The sequence below is a fragment of the Neodiprion virginianus genome, chromosome 1, assembly GCF_021901495.1.
Source record: "Neodiprion virginianus isolate iyNeoVirg1 chromosome 1, iyNeoVirg1.1, whole genome shotgun sequence".
Classification (NCBI taxonomy): domain Eukaryota; kingdom Metazoa; phylum Arthropoda; class Insecta; order Hymenoptera; family Diprionidae; genus Neodiprion; species Neodiprion virginianus.
This window is the reverse complement of record NC_060877.1, coordinates 4,481,690-4,502,784: the sequence shown is the minus strand read 5'-3', so window position 1 is coordinate 4,502,784 and position 21,095 is coordinate 4,481,690. Positions and strand designations below refer to the sequence as shown.

At 34.4% G+C, this 21,095-nt stretch overlaps 2 protein-coding genes across 8 annotated transcripts; one reads left to right on the top strand and one right to left on the bottom strand.

Moving 5' to 3' along the window:
• The first annotated feature begins 584 nt into the window (after positions 1-584).
• Positions 585-20,692, top strand: LOC124298068 (protein dopey-1 homolog). 5 transcript variants are annotated; one of them, XM_046749663.1, is made up of 26 exons: positions 585-1,261; positions 2,167-2,274; positions 2,819-3,096; positions 3,661-3,826; positions 3,953-4,142; positions 4,398-4,573; positions 4,670-4,933; positions 5,060-6,626; positions 6,715-6,977; positions 7,095-8,229; positions 8,344-8,769; positions 8,887-9,197; positions 9,272-9,470; positions 9,590-9,991; positions 10,147-10,283; positions 10,385-10,541; positions 10,649-11,020; positions 11,143-11,257; positions 11,356-11,527; positions 11,694-11,905; positions 12,032-12,184; positions 12,309-12,504; positions 13,404-13,415; positions 14,023-14,190; positions 14,336-14,447; positions 17,515-20,692. In XM_046749663.1, exons 2-26 carry the CDS (start codon positions 2,219-2,221, stop codon positions 17,722-17,724), a joined length of 7,449 nt encoding a protein of 2,482 aa, XP_046605619.1. In that variant the 5' UTR covers positions 585-1,261; positions 2,167-2,218; the 3' UTR covers positions 17,725-20,692. The 5 variants fall into 5 exon arrangements, with proteins under 5 accessions (XP_046605619.1, XP_046605610.1, XP_046605633.1 ...); XM_046749654.1 differs by having other exon boundaries at positions 586-1,261; positions 2,013-2,274; XM_046749643.1 differs by lacking the exon at positions 585-1,261 and adding an exon at positions 1,282-1,859 and having other exon boundaries at positions 2,013-2,274.
• LOC124298220 (uncharacterized) lies at positions 14,654-17,124 on the bottom strand. 3 transcript variants are annotated; one of them, XM_046749941.1, is made up of 4 exons: positions 16,971-17,124; positions 16,530-16,674; positions 16,188-16,404; positions 14,654-15,230 (listed from the first exon to the last, which is right to left on the bottom strand). In XM_046749941.1, exons 3-4 carry the CDS (start codon positions 16,303-16,305, stop codon positions 14,701-14,703), a joined length of 648 nt encoding a protein of 215 aa, XP_046605897.1. In that variant the 5' UTR covers positions 16,306-16,404; positions 16,530-16,674; positions 16,971-17,124; the 3' UTR covers positions 14,654-14,700. The 3 variants fall into 3 exon arrangements, with proteins under 3 accessions (XP_046605897.1, XP_046605907.1, XP_046605916.1); XM_046749951.1 differs by having other exon boundaries at positions 16,530-16,638; positions 16,971-17,118; XM_046749960.1 differs by lacking the exon at positions 16,530-16,674 and having other exon boundaries at positions 16,971-17,104.
• Positions 20,693-21,095: the final 403 nt, after the last annotated feature.

The following is a 21,095-nucleotide window of genomic DNA, read 5'->3' as shown; positions in this document are numbered from 1 at the left end:
ATTAATAATATACCTATGTATCAGAGGTTGAATGAGATAAGGTTTTCTTTCAAGTGTAATGTAAAGGTTAACTGACTGACAGCCGACTCGGCCAGTTTTCAACAGTGACTATACTATCGTGAATAATTTCTTGAACGAGAGACGTCAGATGTGACTTTAGAGGTGCCAGGACGTGACCATGACGTTTAGCGGTGACACATGCGTGTCTCATAATCAGTATGATGTCAGCACAGTGTTGCATTCTGTAGTGATTCTATAAGGCTTGTTCGTTCCGTCATTCAATTTATGCATGATTACACCCTGGGGCAAGTTTTTAACAAATAGCAGTAATGTACGATGGAAAATACTCCGATCGTATAATTGACTGATTGACACAACGGACAGACTGTATGATGTGGTTCGATAATATATCCTTAGTCAACGTATCACTGATGGTGGTTTGGCGTCAGATTAATATTTATTTTAATAACGACATAAGCAGTGTATTTTAGTTTTCTAGGACTGTCAGGCGATAATCTAGTCTACAAAAATGTTTGCGATCTCCACGTCAAAAAGTAATTTTACATTAGCGAGTAGGTTATTGTGAAAAAAAAAAAACGGGTGCGTGTATGTATAAAAAATTCATGTATAATTGCTAATAACCAAAGCATAGAAACTTAGATTTTGGTTGTGAAAGATTCTGCCGAACATAAAAATACCTTTAATGCAAACGAATAGAATTTGAAATACCATCATCAAAATCTGATAATCAGATCCGTTCGAGCATGGCCTCAAAAATCCTCTAAATTCTCTCATTCAAATTTTGCCGCCGATTTATGGTAAGAACTGAACTCATAAAAATACTCAGGTGTCTGTCTTATCGACTGTGCGTATACACGAATTGCTCAACGTGTGGCGCTGGCAACGCTCGGGTTTCTACGTTAAGGTTCATTCAGCACAGTAGTGAATTTTATATGACACTAGTCATAGTTTGTGGATGATTACAATTTCCTCCGTAGCTGAAGATATGTCAGTTTGCCCAAGGCATATGAGAGAGATAGATGAAAATAAAATTTCTTTTTATGAATACACCAGAAAAATAATACAATATTCATTTGATATACCTGTCGCCGAGTGTTCATTTCATAATCTACTAGTGCTGAACTGACAGGAACTGTGGTTTCCCAAGTTCCGTGTCACTTGGAACCCGATTAACTGCATTGAAGTTTTCTGTGTACTGTACTTTAGCAGCATATGCATCGCGCAATGTCAACAATGTAAGGTAAACAATACACCAAGTAATTATGAGGTGGCAAGTGTTTCAAAATCTTCAATAGACAATGAAACTTCGTTCCTTGTCATTTTCTCATGTGTCACTTCAAGATAACCTCTTATTGATGAAGAATATGCGGATGACAGTTACTTAACAAAGTTCAGTCTTTTGTTGCTCTTCTTCAATTTAGTCTTAGAGTTTTGGCTACACATTTGCCACGTAACTAGTGTAGAACCTTTATTATTACAAAATAATAATAGAATGTACGTAATTACGTGAATATACGCATTGCCCCGAAATATTTTATCTGCAATTTCAAACCGCAAATCGTGGAAATGATTTTTCCCATTAAATCGAGCCTTTGGATTCATTTACAGTATATATTTCACTGTGCAACTAAATTATAGATAAACATAGGTGTTTGAGTATTCAATACTGTATAAACAAATCGATTGTTTAAAATTAGTTTAGCATGATATTTGTCACACCACGTTTTTCGCTACCATGTACAAAGTTCCGTTTCAAATCAGTTGATGCTGCAACGACACTTGTATTGCACACAAAAATAAGTCAGTGTGTTGCATAGGAGATTATGACTGTGACAAAGGTAATTAGCATTATTATGTAGCCAACAAATTTTCATTCAGTCTTCAGTCCTGAAGAACAGACGCATAACGAATTGATAATGCAAGCTAATACGGACGGTATTCAGAGTTTTTATAGGAAACAATTTACCATCACATAATAATTTTGTTTTCAGTCAGTCACAAATCAATGTGATTCTATTTGGTCTGGTTTTCTTGTTATCTGTGCATGATGGATAACAAGATAAGAAATAGAACAGTATAGAATGAGACCTCCGGGCTAGATATTCGTTTCATAAATTTTATAAATTATGTAATCTAAACAAATAGTGTGGTCTATTTAATCTCCGAACCACTCTACTAAGACAACAAAGGCCTGAAGATGGGTTCAATAGCTTTGGAAGAGTACGATCTCATGAAAGACTCAAAATATCGAGTGTAAGTATTAATCACATTTTTTGCACCCTTAAAATATATATTACGATATGTGTATTGAATTACATAAACATACAGCAAAACACACTTACCAAACAGTCAGTGTGAGTTAAATGTCAAATTCCGTCTGGTACTTGTTATACTTGTAACAATTGTAATCAACACTTCTATCCGACGTATGACTCATTCTTGGTCTGGATCTCATTTATCACACATGATTATTATGCATACATTGTCTGTATGCAATATTATATTTATATATTTATAGATCGATGGTTTTCTCAAATTCTATATCTTTTTTTTCACAATTCACCGCAAGTTAGTAGTATCAGTTTAGTGATAAAATGCGTGATAACATTATATACGCATTCTCAGAACCCGATTAGATTTTATCTATCCTCATAGTACACAGTGGACGAGATTAAGACCTGTGAAAAATGCATCATCCGCTTATCTATACTTAGTCTGTAAGCTTTTCAATGTGGGTCCTTTGTTATCTGTGTCAAATAAATGAATTTCCATTATTATTTCATTCTTCATTTTTCAGCTATGTTTCAGCAGTGGATAAAGCCCTTAAAAATTTCGAATACACAAGCGAATGGGCTGACCTTATTTCCGCTCTTGGAAAGCTGAATAAGGTCCTTTTGAGTCATATGAAGTTTCCTGTCATACCGAGAAGGATAAAAATATCAAAAAGGCTAGCACAATGTATGCATCCTGCACTTCCCTCAGGTGTTCATCTCAAAGCACTGGAAACGTACGACATTATTTTCAAATGCATGGGAACAAACAGACTCAGTCACGAACTTTTCATATACAGCGCTGGTAAGTTGGTCCACTTGTATTCAATTGCAGCTAGTTGGTTGGCTACATACATGTACATTAAATGTGGATTGTAATCATGCATGAAAGTGTTTGTTCATTTAGGAATGTCAACATTAATAGCAATAAAAATGCAATTGATTGCAGATATGAAAAGACGAAGTATATTTGCACGGAAATATCACAACTACATGTAAATAATATCTACAAAAATGCAGTTATACATTAAATTGGCATAAATTTATGTCACTTTCAAACCAAATAAAAACAATTTATGAAAACAATATTTCGAAAATTTTGCCACAGTCACGTAGTCGGCAATCAAATATCTTGAGAAGCGTACCTGATTCACATTCTCGTAATCGTTTATCCTGAAACCTTTGAACTTGATCTCTCATTTAACAACGATAAAAATAATCTCTGCTCTTTAGCAATTGTTTCTGACACATGAGTGCATCCAACTCCGATAGTATAGTATAATCATCCCGTTCGCAGTGACCATTTGAAATATGTAATGTCACAATATGATGATTTCTCACACGGTTATTGTGACCTTTTTTTTCACAGGACTCTTTCCATTACTGGGTCATGCAGCAATGAATGTTCGCCCATCATTATTGACAGTTTACGAGACACATTTTGTACCTCTTGGAGAGAGACTTCGTCCTGGATTGAGTGGGTTTCTTAGCGGTGTTTTACCGGGCCTTGAGGAAGGATCCGACCACTTCGATAGGTAAATTCACTTCAAAACACTGTAGTTTTCTGTAGTTCTTAAGATAGTCAGAACCTGGTTTCGTCTATATAATTTATCTCAGACTACTGGACCACTTACCAACGATATTTCTTTTATTGTCTTTAGAACAAATTCTCTTCTGGAAAAAGTTTGCGATGGGGTTTCACCGGAACACTTCTATGCGTGTTTGTGGGATTGTTTGGCGTCAAATTCTGGGATTCGTTTACCAGCGATATCTTTTGTGCTGGCTCATTTCAATAGGAAATTATCCATGGAAGATCAGCTGTATATCATGGGTACAAACATCGACATTATGGTAAGAAATTTCAGTGCTTTAAGAGATTAGTTCCGAGTATTATTGTCAATTCAATTTTCGAGTCCTGTAGTTCTAGTATATTTTCTGATCCTACTAATATTGAAAACTGCACAAATTTAATAAAACAGTACAGATTATCATTTCATATATTTACCGTGTGCTCCAAATGTTTTAACTAAAGTAAATATTTTAGTACGTGATTGTACCGAATTTGGCAGTATTATGACAATTTCCTTCTTTCCTTTTCTATGATAGGTTGCTGCTTTATGTGCTGGAGTTCAGGATAGTTCTGTTTTAGTACAACGAAGTGCGCTTGATTTGTTATTGGTAGGCTTTCCAGTTCATAACAGCCAATTAATACGAGAGGATATGGTATTGTTACTAACAGCTGCCCTAGTCACTATATTGCGAAGAGATATGAGCCTGAACAGGTATTGATTGGAAATAGTTTGTTTCTCCGAAATTCACGCACAAAAAAGTGTTTTCTTAGTCAATTATGTGGTGCAAAAATAATCTTTGTATTCCAGACGACTTTTTGCTTGGCTTTTGGGAACGGAAGTTAACATGTCCATTTTGAAAAAAAGAATTGATCCAGCAGTAGCTGAAGCATCCGCAACATACTTTGATATCTTCTCCAAAGATATGTTAATTCAAGCGATAAAATCTACGCTTAGGACTGTGTATAAGGAGAACCCACAGGACTTAAAACCATACAGAATTCTAGTCTCATTATTAGATAAACCAGACATTGGTCCGGTAATTCTAGACGATATCCTCTACGAAGTATTCAGGTGAGTTATAGTATTTTTGAATGACAACAACTTGTTATTTGCTTGAAGATGAACCAGTATGACATAATACATTGGCTCTTTTCACTATAGTGAAATTACTCTGAAACATGTGTAATATACTTTCAGAACACTTTATAATGCATGTAAAAAATCGGATAAACCGGTAAAATCGAACGAGGTAGTGAAATCTGCGAATCTTCTATTTACAACGTTGGAGCCATCTTATGTTTGGGTGCATTGTGGATATTTGTTTGAGAAAGCTTGCTCAGCAAGAGTAAAAAGCCTGGAGGAGATTGAAGAGAATAGAGTAAATCTGGTCGGTAGTGGAATGCCTAATCTAATAGAGGTTTGCATTTTAACTGAGTTTCTGCTAGACACAGTGTCTTTGGATGCCTCTTTAGATACACCATCCGAGCATCTACCAGGCCTATTCTACCAAGTAATTAACAAGCTTTCCTGCCACACCGATGTCTTATCACCTAATGAAATTGCCAAAAGTCTTGGCTTGTGTGCTAAAATTTTATCCAGAGTACAACCAACCATAGCTACTTCTCATGTGGACAAAATAGAGCCTGAAACAAAGCTAGAAGTAATGCTTAATCCGGGTTCACCTAACACAGCTCTTGCAGACAGTTCATTGACTCCTATACCGCTGGAAAAGAGTCAGTCGGATAGTAAGTTAAATAAAACAGATATGCTCAATAATTTGGCAGTGGACAAAAGTCCGAGTCCAAGGAGACGGGCAAACTCTGGTGGCAGTGGTAAAAAAAGTGATAAAAAATCTAAGAAAAAAAGCAGTAAAAGTACATCGAAGCTAAGCGACAGTTATACTATTCAAGCAGATGGCAGTAACATATCTGTAGTGGTGAGTGAAGATATTAAACTGATTGCCCGCAATAAAAGTATGGACAATCTAAAAATTGATTACTCTGAGACAAACTTGAATAGTTCAGCACCTCAGAGTGAAAACTTGACTCCTAAAAGTTTATCGAGGAAAAGTTTGACCGGATCAAATGGATCGTTGAACAGAGGTCCATCACCTGCTTTGCAAGCGCAAAATTCAATGTTGGAGAAATGCCTAAGACAATATGAATTGTTTTATGTCAAATTGGTGAGTAACAGAATACTGACTAAAGATAAAACGGTTTCCGACATGTTTGAAGATTTAGTAATTGTCTCTCCAAGAGAAAGTTTCCAAGAACGAAGTATACGCCTGGAATCTTTATTGACTTCAAGACTCAGTTTAGAAGATTCCGGATTTTTTTGTCAAGATACACCTTTGCACACTGAAATGACATGCTTGAATTTCTTGCAACTAAAAAATGGATCAATCAAACGATCGGAATGGGAAGATGCGATGAAAATTGCGTCAAGCTTGTTGGTTGAATTATCAACATTTCCAACCTATTGTCTCCCGGGAGATGGCATTTTGCTAGAAGAAGAACCTAAAGGGCAAGTTGTACTGCCAAACTGGTTAAAAGTCTTAGTGGTTTGCGCCTGTTGGTTGGGGAGAGAGCCGTCACTCCAATTAACGAGTATGGCAACCTTATTGGATTTAATTGCTTTATTGAAAGCACAACGAGATGTGAAGCCTCATCCTCAGAGTGGAGAGGGAGTAACAACAGTTGTGATGGTTCCCTTGTTGAAAGAATGGCACATCAATATTTTAGAACAACATACAAACGTGTTTCAAGTAAGTTGAGCTCAGCTCGAACCTTGAACTTGTTAAGTGAATTTCTGGTTAAGTCGGTTGAACTAAAAAAGTCGATTTAATTTTCAAGGTGCTTGCTCATTCTTTATGGCATCATCTTGGGGAGCTGCCTGCTCACGAATACAGAATGCGTTGTGTTGAACTGTTACACGAATTGCATCATGCACTTCATAATTCCTGCGATGCTGTTGAGGATATAATAGGTACAACTCTGACGTGTGACAATCTGGAAAAAAGAATAGAAGCATTCAGCAGATTTGCAACACTATGGCATCTAGGTCGAGATGTTGAAACTAATCCTAGATTAAGAGGATGCTTGAGGACGTTTGATAAGTATGTTCACAGTATTGAACATTTAAATAATTTTTTCAAAATGTAAAAATCTAAGAAAAATAGAAATAGTATAGTTATTATTTTGTTCTGACAGCTTTTATTGTCTTGTAATTACAGATCTTTGTTGAAAATGTTAGATAATCTTCAACTAGCGTATAATTCGCCACTGAAACTTCAAGCGCAATCCTGGTTGCTGCATTCCTTATTGCGTGGTGATATTTCACGTATTGTTGATCCTGTGCTGACAATGTTACTGGACCCTTCCACTTGTAGAATGAGCGTACTTCACGTTAGCATTCAACATAGCAATACAGTACTCACTAAAAATGACGTGGTTGAAGAAAAGTCAGAGCCACATGATGATTTTGAAGGTGCTGCAAAGATTTACGCTATCAGTTCTGTCGATGGTAATGTTATATATCACGTCAGCGATTCTACAGATGATGCTAAGTGGAAGAAGGGTAAAAAAAAAGTCAAATTGATAAATCCTGTTAAGGCAAAGAGAATATTCGCTGTGACAACGTTGGCAAATGGTGATAAAGGTAGTCATTTTATAACGGAGAAGAATCAGTTCATGAAAGAATTGGAGGTACCACCAAGTATTTCGGGTAATAATAACATATCCGTTTTTGTTAATCCGTTGTCAGTGAACTGTAGTGCAAATTCTAATGACTCCTTGACTGAAGACGAGTCTTTGCAAAGTGTTAAAAAATCTAGTTTGACAACAGAACTTTTAAAAAATGCTACTAGGTTCAAAAAGAAAGACTTTAATAAAGGATCGACTGCAAGTTTGGATGAAAGTTTGTTCGATTCTGCCAATTCTAGCTTAAAAATTAAGGATAAAAACGAAATGAAGAAAGCGAATGGCGATGTTGGATCGTCATTAGACTCTATTACGAATAGTTTTGATTCCAGTAGTCCTGAAAGAACAAACAAAGTACAAAAACCGAAAAAAGGAATGTTAATTCCTGGTAGCTCCAAAGAAGTTGCCGGCACAATAATGACTGGTAGATACCAGAGTACAAATGAATTTTCAACAAGCTATGAAACACATGATGTTCCGGGAAGCTTTGAAGCAACAGCTGAAGTTCCTAGCTGGACAATGGGAGATGAAGAGTGTGAGTTGGAACTAAGTACTACTGCTGAAGAGTATTTCAGCAATTCCAGTGGTGTCAGTATTGTTGAAGATATTCTTAACGAAGTTATTGACAAAGTATTGCTACAGTGTGATGTTATGGAGCCAGTTAAGCCTGTGAGTATAGATTATCAAAATTAAGTTCTTACCTGTGAAATACAGAGCAATGGACAGTATAAAACCCGAGAATTTCATATTATCAAAGTTTCAAATATTTATGTATTATTACAGTCAGATGCATCGGTACAACTTGATACAAACTCTAGACGCACTTCTGGTGTCGGCGTTCACAATCTTCACTCTCATATGCTGCTTTACTGCGGAGTTTATGACTCAACGAGAACGCTTTATGCATTGCGTACTCTAAGAAACGAACTTTTAACAAATACAAGAATGTTCTTGTGCTCGGCAGCGACAACCGGTATTGCAAATACCACAAAATGTACAGCACTACTAAATTTATTAGCAAGACATAGGAAAAGTGTATTTGGTCGAAACTTTCATGGAGACATAGCGAACAGCGAGTTTGTAGCAGCGTATAGAAGTAGCATGTACTTGGAGGTTTTGATTAGTGTTTGCTTATACTTTGCCAGAAGTTATTATCCCAATTTAGGACAAATGAGACTGACCCAGGAGGAGATTGCTGGAAATAGACAGGTAAATTTTTGTATACGATTCATTACTGTGACTTGCTTTTTACAATACCTTAATACACTACCTTCAAATAGAATCAAGATAAACTAATTGTTATGATTATTTTTCTATCAAATATAGGTTCAGTTAGCAAGCGCAGAGCTTTTAATGCTTATATTCTCTGAACTTATTGCCATTGTTCGAGATTCTGGAAAAGGATTTAGTTGTTACATAGTTGACTTATTGGCGAAATGTAAGGTTCAAAAGGTCGCTCTTCATTGCTTGGTATCAAGCGTCCTAAATATGAAAAATGCCCAGAAAGAAAATGAAGATATTTTTACTTTCACTGAAGAAATAGTATTGTTTAATGACCCTGTGACTGACACTTACGTAAACAAATGTAAATACAGAGCTAGTGATCATACCGAAGCCTTTCAAATACAATTACTAAGGTTGGTGGCAGTATCCTATGATACACGAAATAAAAAAATGTTGACCTATAATATTTAAATTTGTATATTTTCAGGCTTTTGTTAGCTCTAATTATGCTTGAGCATCAATGTGGTGTGCAGAAAGGGGAAGAGGTTACTCCAACTCAACCAACTCCTTCTACACCAACTCGAAATGCACCAAATTTAACTGGCAGTGCACTTAAATATATACCTGGAGCACCATTACCTCAGCAGCCAATGTTCTTAGCCAGTATATTGAGCGCCTTGCAATTGGTTAGCATTCCTCATTTCTCAATTATATAAGTTTGTTTCCGAATTGTAGTCATTGCCACTTTCTTGCTCTGTTAAGTAAATATTTTACACGAGTTCTCGTTCTGATTATTTCTCTGTAGGATCACATGAGGCATTTACATCAGCATTGGACAACGCTGGTCACATCTAGCCTTCCATTTATGGGATCATCTCTCACGCAAATTGTGACATCTGTAATTCACCAGCTTTGTTATAATATAGAACATCTAGCATCTTATTACGTCAGTGAAGAGGCGGCACTCACTTTAAAATTGAAAGATATAACTACTGTCGAATGCTGCTTACCGGCAGATTACACTGTTACTCATTTGGAAGCGTTGACTTTTCTACTTCATTACTGCTTACTTGATAACTCGCAGCAACTTGGGTATTCGTTTAATCAGCCGCTGAGTGGAACTGTTCAAACCGGAATTCCTGGAGCAAATCCTGGGCAAATATTCAATAATCTTATCCATGTGTTCATGCCCAGCCCACTTTCACCTGTGAGTAGTAAATCTAATATAATGATTTGAATTCATCCTTTGCATTACATAAAGTAGAATAGTACCATAACTTTGTTGAGCAAGTTATATTGATCTACAGAGATTCAAAATTTCAATATTGCATAATGAATACAACCGGCCTTTTTGTTTTTCAGGAAATAGCCAGTGGAAAGGATAAGGCTGGATTGAGTGAACAACACTTACATGCAAGAAGAACAGCTTTGAGTCATTTACCAAGAATAATAGCTTCTCTTTCAGCTTTGTGGCAAGCAGTACTTGTCACTAAGGATAAGTAAGTTTTCTGCTAAACTTAAATCGAGTTTACAAGACATATAGATGAAAAAGAACAACATGACAATCGAACAAATTATTAAATCAAATGTATATTGACAGCGAACAGGCAAGTTGTGTCGTGGGTAGCCCCAGGGTTGTTAAACATCAGCTACTGGAACTCTTATCTCCTATTTCGTTTCATCATGGTGTTAATTTCCTGGCTGCAGTTGCAGTTGCGTGGCATGAAAGAAGACAACCGTCGGCTGCGTCAAAAAAGGTTCACTTTTCAAACAATACGTCCAAATTTCAATGAAAATTTGAAAATATTTGCAGTCCATTTAATGTAATACGTTTTATCAAAGTATTGACGATTGATTTGTGTAGGTCTTACCTGAAGCCTGTCCAAACCAACAAGTGATGGTCCATCTAGTCAGCGCTATTCGTGTTATGCCTATTGATACACTTGTACGCACTGTGCACCAATTAGTCAAATCTCCACCACCGATTCACGGCGTAAAACAAGATTTCTCTCTGGAAGTATCGGTCTTGGAATTGTTGTACGTTTACATGCAGAGTAATACATCACAATCTCTTGTTGAATCGTGGGCATCTTTACTTGGACTACTCAAAGATAGTCTTGCATTAACTGCACCTGCGCAGTTCCTGTTACTCGCGATATTAAATGAGTATATACAAAAATGTCCGCCTATGCAAGAGAAAAAAGATATTCGTGATCTACAAGATATCACAGCTAAGGTACGTTTAAGTTAAATTCGTTACGCATTATCCAAGTGAATCTCTTCCGAGACTTAAAAAGATGTCAGGAAAACTTTGTTCCTTCTTATCGCGTTTCATTGTGTATTTTTATTTTTTTACAGCTGGTGGAATCATGCTCTCAAATAGCCGGAGCATGTCTAGAGCAAACAACATGGCTAAGACGAAATTTAGCTGTGCGAGAAGATGTTTTAGAGGTTGCGGAAGGAGTGTCTGAAGGTGATTGATCAAGAATAATCATCCCTGAAATATTTTTTGCCCAAGACAAGGTCGCTCCTTTACTGGTTTCTTTTGTTTTTCATGTGATTACATTTCAGTTACCCCTGGTACACCGCCTAATACTGCCTACAGCGTTCAGGCTCAGGCTGTCTTAGCTGAAATTTTGGCACCCCTTTTGGATGTTAGTTATGGATCCCAAGAGAAAGAGCGAGTAGTTACACTGTTAACCAATCTCATGTACAATATTACACCATATCTGAAAAATCATACGTGAGTTTATATTTTGATTATCATGTACGTTGAAATTTCTGATGAATTTGCTGCAATGAACAGTCGATTTTTATTACGGAGACGAAGTCTTTACCGTCACTCCTTGGTGATACTTATGAATTTGTAACTAGAGCAAGGCAAGGTTCAATTGTGATAACTGTTACAGAATGAGAAATATTGCATCATTCACTGCCTGTTCACAACTACTGAGCTCACTTTCCGGCTACCAGTATACTAGAAAAGCATGGCGTAAAGATGTTCTTGATTTACTACTCGATCCTGCGCTATTTCAAATGACGCCAGCGTGTTTACCCTATTGGAGAACTATAATTGACAATTTAATGACACATGACAACACCACATTCAGGGATCTAATGAGTACGTATACTTCTATATTGATCTACTCGCTGTACAAATCCATGAATACATACGATAATTTATACCACTGTTGGCTATTCAATATTGGAAAATACGAAGTTAAGTATCGTGTATTTATCTTTGCAGACAGAGTATCAATGGCACAAAGTAGTGGAATTAGCATATTTTCTTCTAAGGAACAAGAATATGAGCAAAGAGCCCAACTTCTAAAACGTTTGGCATTTGCTATTCTTTGCAGTGAAATGGATCAATATCACAAATATATGCCCGAAATTCAAGGTAACGCATATTGTATAGATTATCAAAAGTAATTAAAAGTAATAAATGTAAATGTTCCATTGCGAAGCAATTACGTACTACCTGTAACACTATTAACAATTCACCAACTTTTTTCACTATGCAGAACGTCTAGCCGACAGTTTAAGGCTTCCTCAGGTGATCCCATCCATTCAGGCTCAAGTTTTCCTGTGCTTTAGAGTATTGTTACTGCGAATTTCACCTCATCATGCTACGTCCTTATGGCCTGTTATTGTCAGTGAACTGGTTCAAGTATTTTTACACATTGAACAAGAGTTGAATACTGATACTGAAGAATTCACGTAAGTTGTACCTGCTAATACTTTCTCGTGTAATAATTGTCACAGTACAATCTATGAGTCAATCACGTGCCAATGTCTTTATCATATATTCAATGCACGATAAAATCTGTGTGCACCATGAAATTTTCGTCTACTAACAAACGTATAAATTCAATTAGAATTATCTTGAAGTCTGAGAAACTTGATATGTGCTTCATCCAATTTGCACATCCTTGATTGTGGATGAGATCATCTTCAATAGATCTCAAGATTATAGTACTCTAAACGATGTATAAGTATTACAACCTAAATTCATTTATATTTTCATCTCATCCAGAACAGATCAGGAACTAATCGCTTAATTTGTCATTAGACAGACTAATAATACGTGTGGATGTAATTAACTTAGTTCTGCTTATGTGATTGCTGGGAATTTATTTACGTTTCAAATGACAGAGCCTTTAGGCTTTTCTAATTTGGTGTTGGTAATATTTAACTTGTGCTACAGTAGTGAATTCTTATGCAGCAATATACTTATATATATTGCTACTATACTTTTCACCAATGGTTGGTTCGTAATTTTACAATTGTAATCTTATTGTACAACCATAATGCAAACTATCCTTAGATTACTTGCTGCTGAATAAGTTTAAATGTTTCTTAATAGCTCTAATCTACAGAACATTGCCATATTTTTTTTTTAATTAATTTTTTTACAAATATAACGAAAGTTATACCTTGTCAAGCTAAATTTGCAAGTGGTGATATATTAACTGTTAATATTTAGATACACTGACATACTCCACACACTAACAAAAATGATTCCTAATAACGTGATGTTTTTGGCTCTGTTTTGGCATCCGTGATATGGTTGGATTTGTGGTGCGACAATGATTTTGGTGGTTGGTGTTGGGCAACAGTCGACACAACAGGTAATTAGACCCAGGTACAAATAAACTGTAACATTGATAAATTCAGAATTGCTTAGTATACTCAAGGCATGAATAGGAAAGCAGTATTCTATTAGGAGTGAAATTCATTTGCATTTATGAATGTGGCACTTGAATTTTGAATCTTCTAATTTTACAAATTTCTTCGATGCTATGTTCCGTATCGTACAAGTCGGTTGGTTTTTTTTTTACATTTGATTTTACACATGTCTTTATTTTTGGCTAAAACTTATTATAATCTGAGATTGATACACGAATGACTTGTAACAAATATTCACTAAAGTTTGTGTAACATGTTCGTCTTATTCTAATTTCCGGTGCTATATTTCGACAACATTGATATGTGGGTTTCATGAAGCATTACCGTTATAATGTAATTGCTATAATAATAATGTTGCATACGTATCTTTCAGGAATAATACGAATTTCAATTGTACTTTGTGTTGTCCTTGTATGATTTTGGCTGGCTTTTTACCATATAACATGCATTCATACGAACCAAATTTCATGTACCGTTGGCTACTTTTAGTGATTTTTGACTATCAACGAAGTTAAAAAATTGCAATTGTTTTTAATTTTGTTCATATAGCTCTCACATTAAACTTTTATCCGCATTGGATTCCTCATGGGCAGTAAATGCCAGTAATGGTCTTCAAGCTCACGGACACCCACACTGGCTACAACTACAATTAGCTACTGCTAAACTGTTGGACCTCGCATTGCTCTTACCTGCGCACAGACTTCCGCAGTTTCAAATGTTCGTATAACAAAAAAAATTTAACGCATTATTGTTATTGTATAATATATATATATACATATATATATATATATACTTCAATAGTATTCTGCTTCTTTAATTACCTATTTATACTCTTATTCATTAATATATTTGATATACTTAGGTATCGATGGGCATTTGTGGGTGATGCAGCATCAGACAGTATACAGAACGGTGAGCGTCAAACAGATTTTGTGCCTCACATTACCAGAATTGCAAGGCTTATGGACACTAAGGTATGTATTCATCATTCTAACATGTGAGCATTTATCAAAGAGTACTGTGAAAACCTAGTTGAGGTCATAAACAGTATTTTATGAATTGCGTTGCCTTACATTTGTTTGATGATTTTTCACTCTATGCGAATGACATGAAAGGGAATGTTTGGAACAGAATAATAACTCATCAACAAAATAGGTTTCATTATTCTCAATGTTATAAATTTTTGACTCAGCAGTTTTATTTTTCATAAATGTTTATATTTTCTTGCTATTGACACATTTCTAGTGGTACACATAGTTGTGAGTTTTCGTCAAATACATATGCTTCTTTACACTCGCATCCACTTATACATGGCATGTAACAATCAACTTCATTCGGGTTAGAGCATGTGAATTGACAAACGCAGTGAGACCAAACAGATCTCGCATCACACTTATTTAGTTTTTTATGTCCCATGAAATCTAACTCATGATAATCGTAACCAGGTATTCTATGTTTTGTATATTGATACACTCTTTCTGGTGATTGTAACCATTTGAGATGTTGATAAGGCGGTTTAATCACTTGTATGGATCCTTCGTCTTTCTCTAGATCCAAAGCTATTTCCTCGTTCGCAGCATGTATATAATTTTTATTTATATCATTTTTAGATATTGCCTCCTCATAATCATTTATTATGTAAAAATCATCTTGGGTAGTATCTACTTGTTTTTTAGGTTGTTGCATAGGTCTGATATCATTCGATAGAAATTCATCGTACACACCATAGTCCTCGTAATCTGAATCATCTACGTATTCTGCAAACAAAAGCCACTTTTAGATTAGGTACTATCGCATACTTCAGTACCTGACCGAAGTATTATTACCTAAGTAAAGTATTAGGTATTCAAATAGTTGGAAAGATGTTTCTTTGGTACACTTGAGACCCACTACTAGTAAATATCGATTAATTACTTAACAGCATTTTATCTAGCCTATCTATCGCTTGACGAAATCTTAACGCTTGTTATTACTTGACAGATTTAAGTGATGTTATCGTTGTATAATTATTTATTATTACATCTTCATTCACAATATTCGTTTTATTCTCATCAATTAATATCAAGTAGACTCAATTAAGCCTAGTTAAGCAATTATGGCCCTGTTTATTAACTGCGCCATTACACCCGTTGCTACAGGTTTCATTTTTACTGAATAATCATACAATATTTTAGAGGTACACAAAAAAATATCAAACCGTTCTATATTAGTTACGCAAATGCCCTTTGCTACATCTTCATTTTTCACAAACAGTTTTTTATCCATACATTCAGAAAGTTTCAAATAAAGTGTGACAGAGTTTTTGAATATTACAATAACAGTAGCGAGTAAAGTTCTGCTAATGCACTTCCGAATCGGGTTCAAAACTGCAAAAATGTTGTGGCAAAATATCTTCAGCATACTGACTAGTAAAGATTACAGCGCACAACTTAAATTCAAGGTCATTCTCTCGTGAAGTATTAGTTATAATACACTAATAATTTATTTGCTTTCTGCATTACTGCAAAATCACTAGTCATAACAATGAAAATTATAAATAGTACTTATTGGCATTGTTCCTTTAAATATACATACATTATATTTGCATTCAACAAGAAAACTCTGTACGCCAGGTATTCAACTGAGTAAAAAAGAAAGATGATTGTTTCAAAAATCTTTCAAACAATTCGAGAACCTTTCATTAGCATAAAATTAATCTTTTCTCACAGACTTACGAGAAATAGTTGTCGACACGTTTATGCTCAAAATCAGCATACACACGTGTTTGAGTCCGTTCATTCTGCCGGTTAATTCTGCACTGACTCGTTGACTCTGTTCATCATTCACTGTCATCTGATGTGTATGCAAGTCCAGTGCCTTTATTATTCATTCGTAGTTTAGTCACATAGGTATATCGATTGCTTTATACAGTACCGGTGAAATCCAGCTTTTCTGAAAAAAATTCTCTAATATTTGAGACTCCGTTACGTGAAACTAGGGATTGAATAATTCGCAATCCGCGTTATGTTTTGTGGCGATTTTATAGGTAGAGTAATAAAATTATAAATTATAATTACTCTTTATGTTACGGACTAAAATCCTGTTGTAGAAGTGTTTGACAATATCAAACTGAGAAAGCTGCATATTATTTGTTATTCTTTATAGTCCGCTCAAATTGTCAGCACACTGTAAAGTATACCAATATTCTTAAAGATTCCAGATCTAGTGAAATGAAACAAAGAAATTCATTGAATGTGATGTAAACATTTTCTTATTATCGCTTCTCTAGGATTTAGCCGATATAGAGAGAGATTAACACAGCTTTGCTTGATACCTTGTGAAAAACTAAATTTATATAAAATGTGACTCGTGGTGCACTTAAATATTGGATTTGACATTTAATGAGTCGGCATTCACATTGAAATATTTTAACCACAAAGTAATTAATCCCGTCTCTGATTATGCGATTGTTATTTTCATTCAAGTTTTCATTTATGAACAGAATTATACGAACTTACCCCTGCATGACCTAGTATTGAATATAAATACAATTATCAAGATGAACTCTCAAAATTAGACTAATATTAATATTCAACACGTGTCTCCAGTCTTTACTCAAATTGGAAATGGCTGCAAGACTAGTACAATCTTGTAATTTAAAGCCTGCTGTTCTGACATTTCGAACTCACCTTCTCTTATCCCATGGTTTAAAAATAAAGTTTCCTTAGACTACATCTGGAACCGGTCCAATGTATACAGGTCGAATAAAATAGGTGCTCTGTGCTTATCTTCAAACGGTTGCATGTTTGTTTTAAATTTTATTAAAAGCGTTAGATTTATGCTTTATTGCTTTCGTATATTCTGGGCTATTCATCTATGTTTAAAATGAAATGTAGTTATAAGTGTGTATTTTATTAGTCATAAACTTTCAGATCGAGTACGAAAGAGATTCCTATGCTACACATACTACAATTGAATATTTATTGCATACGATAAAAAGTTACACTTTGAACAAAATAATGAATTTTCTAGTGCCTTTAATTCCATCGTATTAAATTACAGTATGGTGGAGAGGTTGCTCCGTTGACATCGTCACCTGGCGAACTTCTACTGGCATCGAACAACATTCGCTCGTTACAAGATCTGTACCCGTTCTTTACAGCACTTAGTCGTAGATCGACTGATTCACATGAAACATTGAATATCAATCAATTAGAAGCAGTGATCGAACAAGACTTTCTCGAAAAGATGCCATCCGGTCTTTCGAGATAGTAGAACATATCCATTTTCAATAATTAAGGTTTTTCTTTATGAACTCGATTTGGAAACTAGCAACGATGGTGTTAAGTATAAAATCACCAGAGCGCCAAACTTTCAGGATTTTTTTTTATCGAAGTCGCTCTAGGAACGGGTCGTTTAGAAAAATACATTATAATATTAAAAATCAATATTTATTCAGTTGTTAATAATTCTAAATGGGATGTCAAGTTTTATATGTCACGATATATTTGTCGATTCTCAATAACTGCAAACCCTTATCTTTGAAACTATGTCATATTCCTGCATACTAGAAACTGCAACTTGAACCAAAATTATAGATTCAACCTGCTAGTTGTCTTGTGTGTGTTAATTTATGACATCAATCCTGCGAGTATATTTAACATTTACGTTTTATTCAGGAAATAAATTGTATAGTTAACGATATGCCACTGTTAGTAACTCTGATGTGAATTATATTTATCTTGCATGTATCTGTGCTCTCTTTACTGACAGTTGGCCCGATTGCATCCGTATTTTTATTCTTATGCTTTTATCATCATTAATATACAGTTTGTGTAATGACTCTGAATAATCACTACAGGTTACAGGAAATTAATTGAGGTACGGAATATTCTCGTGAAATATTTAGTCATGAAACTATTTTCTCGTATCAGTAATTTTACATGTTCTCATATTCTTCCGAATAGTTGTTTCATTGTAAACAGAAACTCGAAAGTTTTACATCAATTCTTATTCTGATTTATATTTAAAAACACTACAATTTCATGTGAAATTGTTTACTTATAGGTGTTATGTTGAAATAAGGAGTACTTGAATAATAGTACAATCAGCAGTAGCAATAATTAATTAATTCATTCATTCAATAGTAGGTGCGTGATGTTTAATCAGCAGTAGCAATAATTCATTTGTATGATCTATTGTCAGTAATGGCTGTTATCATGCATTGCTATGGTCTTACATTTTTGTTAACATTGCTATTGCCGATTGTGCCTATTATTTTAATACGATATGTGTATAATAACGGGAAACAGCAAATAATATGTTTGGTGATTCACAATTAGTAAGGTAGTCGAGGATCTAGTTCATTAAAGTGTAGTTTATTTCTCACTATCGATTATTGATTTCGATTATCAAAGCTTAGGCTTGCCTCCTCGTTCGGTTGTGAGTAGTTATGGAAATACTTGGTGTTTCATAGTGGCTTTAGTCGACATTTTTATGAAATGTTTGATTGCAATGCTTTTGAAACACTTGGTGCAGTTAAATAGGATCAAACAATATAATGAAAATTTATCTATCTCGATACAATTTTATATTCATGAATGGATATCGTGTGATTTCTTTCTTTTCTTGTTTCCAATACTTGCTAATGACTGGTAGAATCTTTAAAATACCAAGTATTAAACGAAGAGACATTAAGCTTGTGCCGAAGTTTTAATTATATACATAGTGCACATAATTTCACAAAAACACGTTTAAATAATTAGACAGTTCTATTATTAAATTTAAAGTAATATAATATTTCAGAGAACTTAAGTTTGATGTACAATAAGTTGTAACGTGCAGGTACATCTCAATGATAGACATTATGACTTGTATTTTTATTTCCTTACGATTTGAAAATTATTTTGGCCATTTAAATAAGTATTCGTAACTTTAGGCATTGAAATTGTTTAAAGATATTTGTATTAGGACTTTGCTAAAAACGAGCTAGGAATTGTATGAAGGATAAAGTATGTACTAGATAACTCAGGCTGTATCATCGATGTTGTTAATCAAGATGACGAAAATATTTTTGTACTTTAAAGCAGGCGAACGTATAAAAGAGTAGAAGTTGCTCATAGACATGTAACTGTACATAGGGTGTTGATCTGAAAAGTTGATGTCTTAGCATTCTGAATATTTTTATTACTTTATTCAATCGATGACCGAAGCTAGCGAAACATTTTACTTGTTTATTATTAGGTGATATCCCAAAATTTTCTCAAGATCAAGTCGAATGAAAAAGCATGTCATTCGATACAATTACGCTTGGGAATATATCTGGGTTACAATATGTTCCTATACATTTAAATCTTCAAGAGATCGTGAATAATTCTTTGAATTATTTCTCAGTTGATTTAAAACTTTTTGTCTCGTTATCCTCCTTACACGTTGAGATTTTATTGAAGTTGGTAACATTAAATAGTGAAAGTATATAGTCTGAATTTTCATTCCGTCACATTATTTACATGATGTTTTATGCATTTTGTTTATACTGTTCATTCATCTTACGTCCAGTTTGTTGACAATAATACATCATCAGAGCGTTATATGATTTTAAAATTGAAGGCTAAAAAACATTGTCAATTACAATTTTTTTCATGCAGTTGTAGTACAATTCTGTAAAGACAATTATTTCTATTCACTGTGCCCCATGCATCGAGTGAGATTGAATGTATTTTAACAAAATGAAAATTAATTGTCACCCACTTTTCAAGCACCTCTTTGAACAATCTTGATCATCGAAGTAGTTTATAAATGTACTCTACTTCACAAGCTCATCGAATAGCATCTTGTAAATATTAATCCCATGAAGAGATAAGACAAAACTTGAAATACCCTAATTATTGTTGATTATGCGCTAAAAATTATAATCAATTATTGTATAGTAATGGCAAGGAAAAGTTTATGACCTTCCAAGTAATCATACGTCAATATTATTATACACATTAGAATCAATATATTTTATCTTAGTGAATGTATACGCTATTTATCGATATTAAAATTTAGAATGCTGTTTAATTATATTTAGCACTGTCCGTTCTTCACCTTTGTCCAATTACCATATTTATTTCAACAAAGTTGCATTATTCTCAAACGATCGAGTCATTGCATATTCAATTTCACTCATTTCTCAGAAGACAGAGCTATCTAATCACTGTGCCTGATAACAACAAATGTTTTATGTAATTTTTTTTTATTATTTTCGAAAAACATGATTATTCTTGAACAGATAATTAATGAAAGTACATTATAGAACTTGTATACATTATATAATACATGAATGACTTGAAGGCTAAGATCGTGTTACTCGTACACCGTGTTCTTACTTATCGTTAACTCAAGTCACTCAAGCTACTCTTTTTCATACAACTTTTGACTAGGAGCAGCTGTAAAAGTAAATCGTGTTTTATTAAATGGCATATTGAAAATTTGAAACGAAGTCAAGTTCTTTTACATGGTAAGCCAGTATGTCATATGTCACTTAGGCAGTTAGTTCAGTATTTTCTGAGGTATCAGAACGAATATGGATTTCCAGTTAATATTGTTTTATTACGTAAAATAGTTGCATTCGTGTATGAGAGAGGAATGAGGATTGTTTA

Bases quoted from the DNA above. Each gene is read 5' to 3' on its own strand.
- LOC124298068 (XM_046749663.1), top strand. From the start codon at position 2,219: ATGGGTTCAATAGCTTTGGAAGAGTACGATCTCATGAAAGACTCAAAA. The intron at 3,827-3,952 runs GTAAATTCACTT...TATTGTCTTTAG, and splicing joins GGATCCGACCACTTCGATAG to AACAAATTCTCTTCTGGAAA. The intron at 14,191-14,335 runs GTTCGTATAACA...TGATATACTTAG, and splicing joins AGACTTCCGCAGTTTCAAAT to GTATCGATGGGCATTTGTGG.
- LOC124298220 (XM_046749941.1), bottom strand. From the start codon at position 16,305: ATGACAGTGAATGATGAACAGAGTCAACGAGTCAGTGCAGAATTAACC. The intron at 15,231-16,187 runs GTAAGTCTGTGA...TTTTGTTTGCAG, and splicing joins CGTGTCGACAACTATTTCTC to AATACGTAGATGATTCAGAT.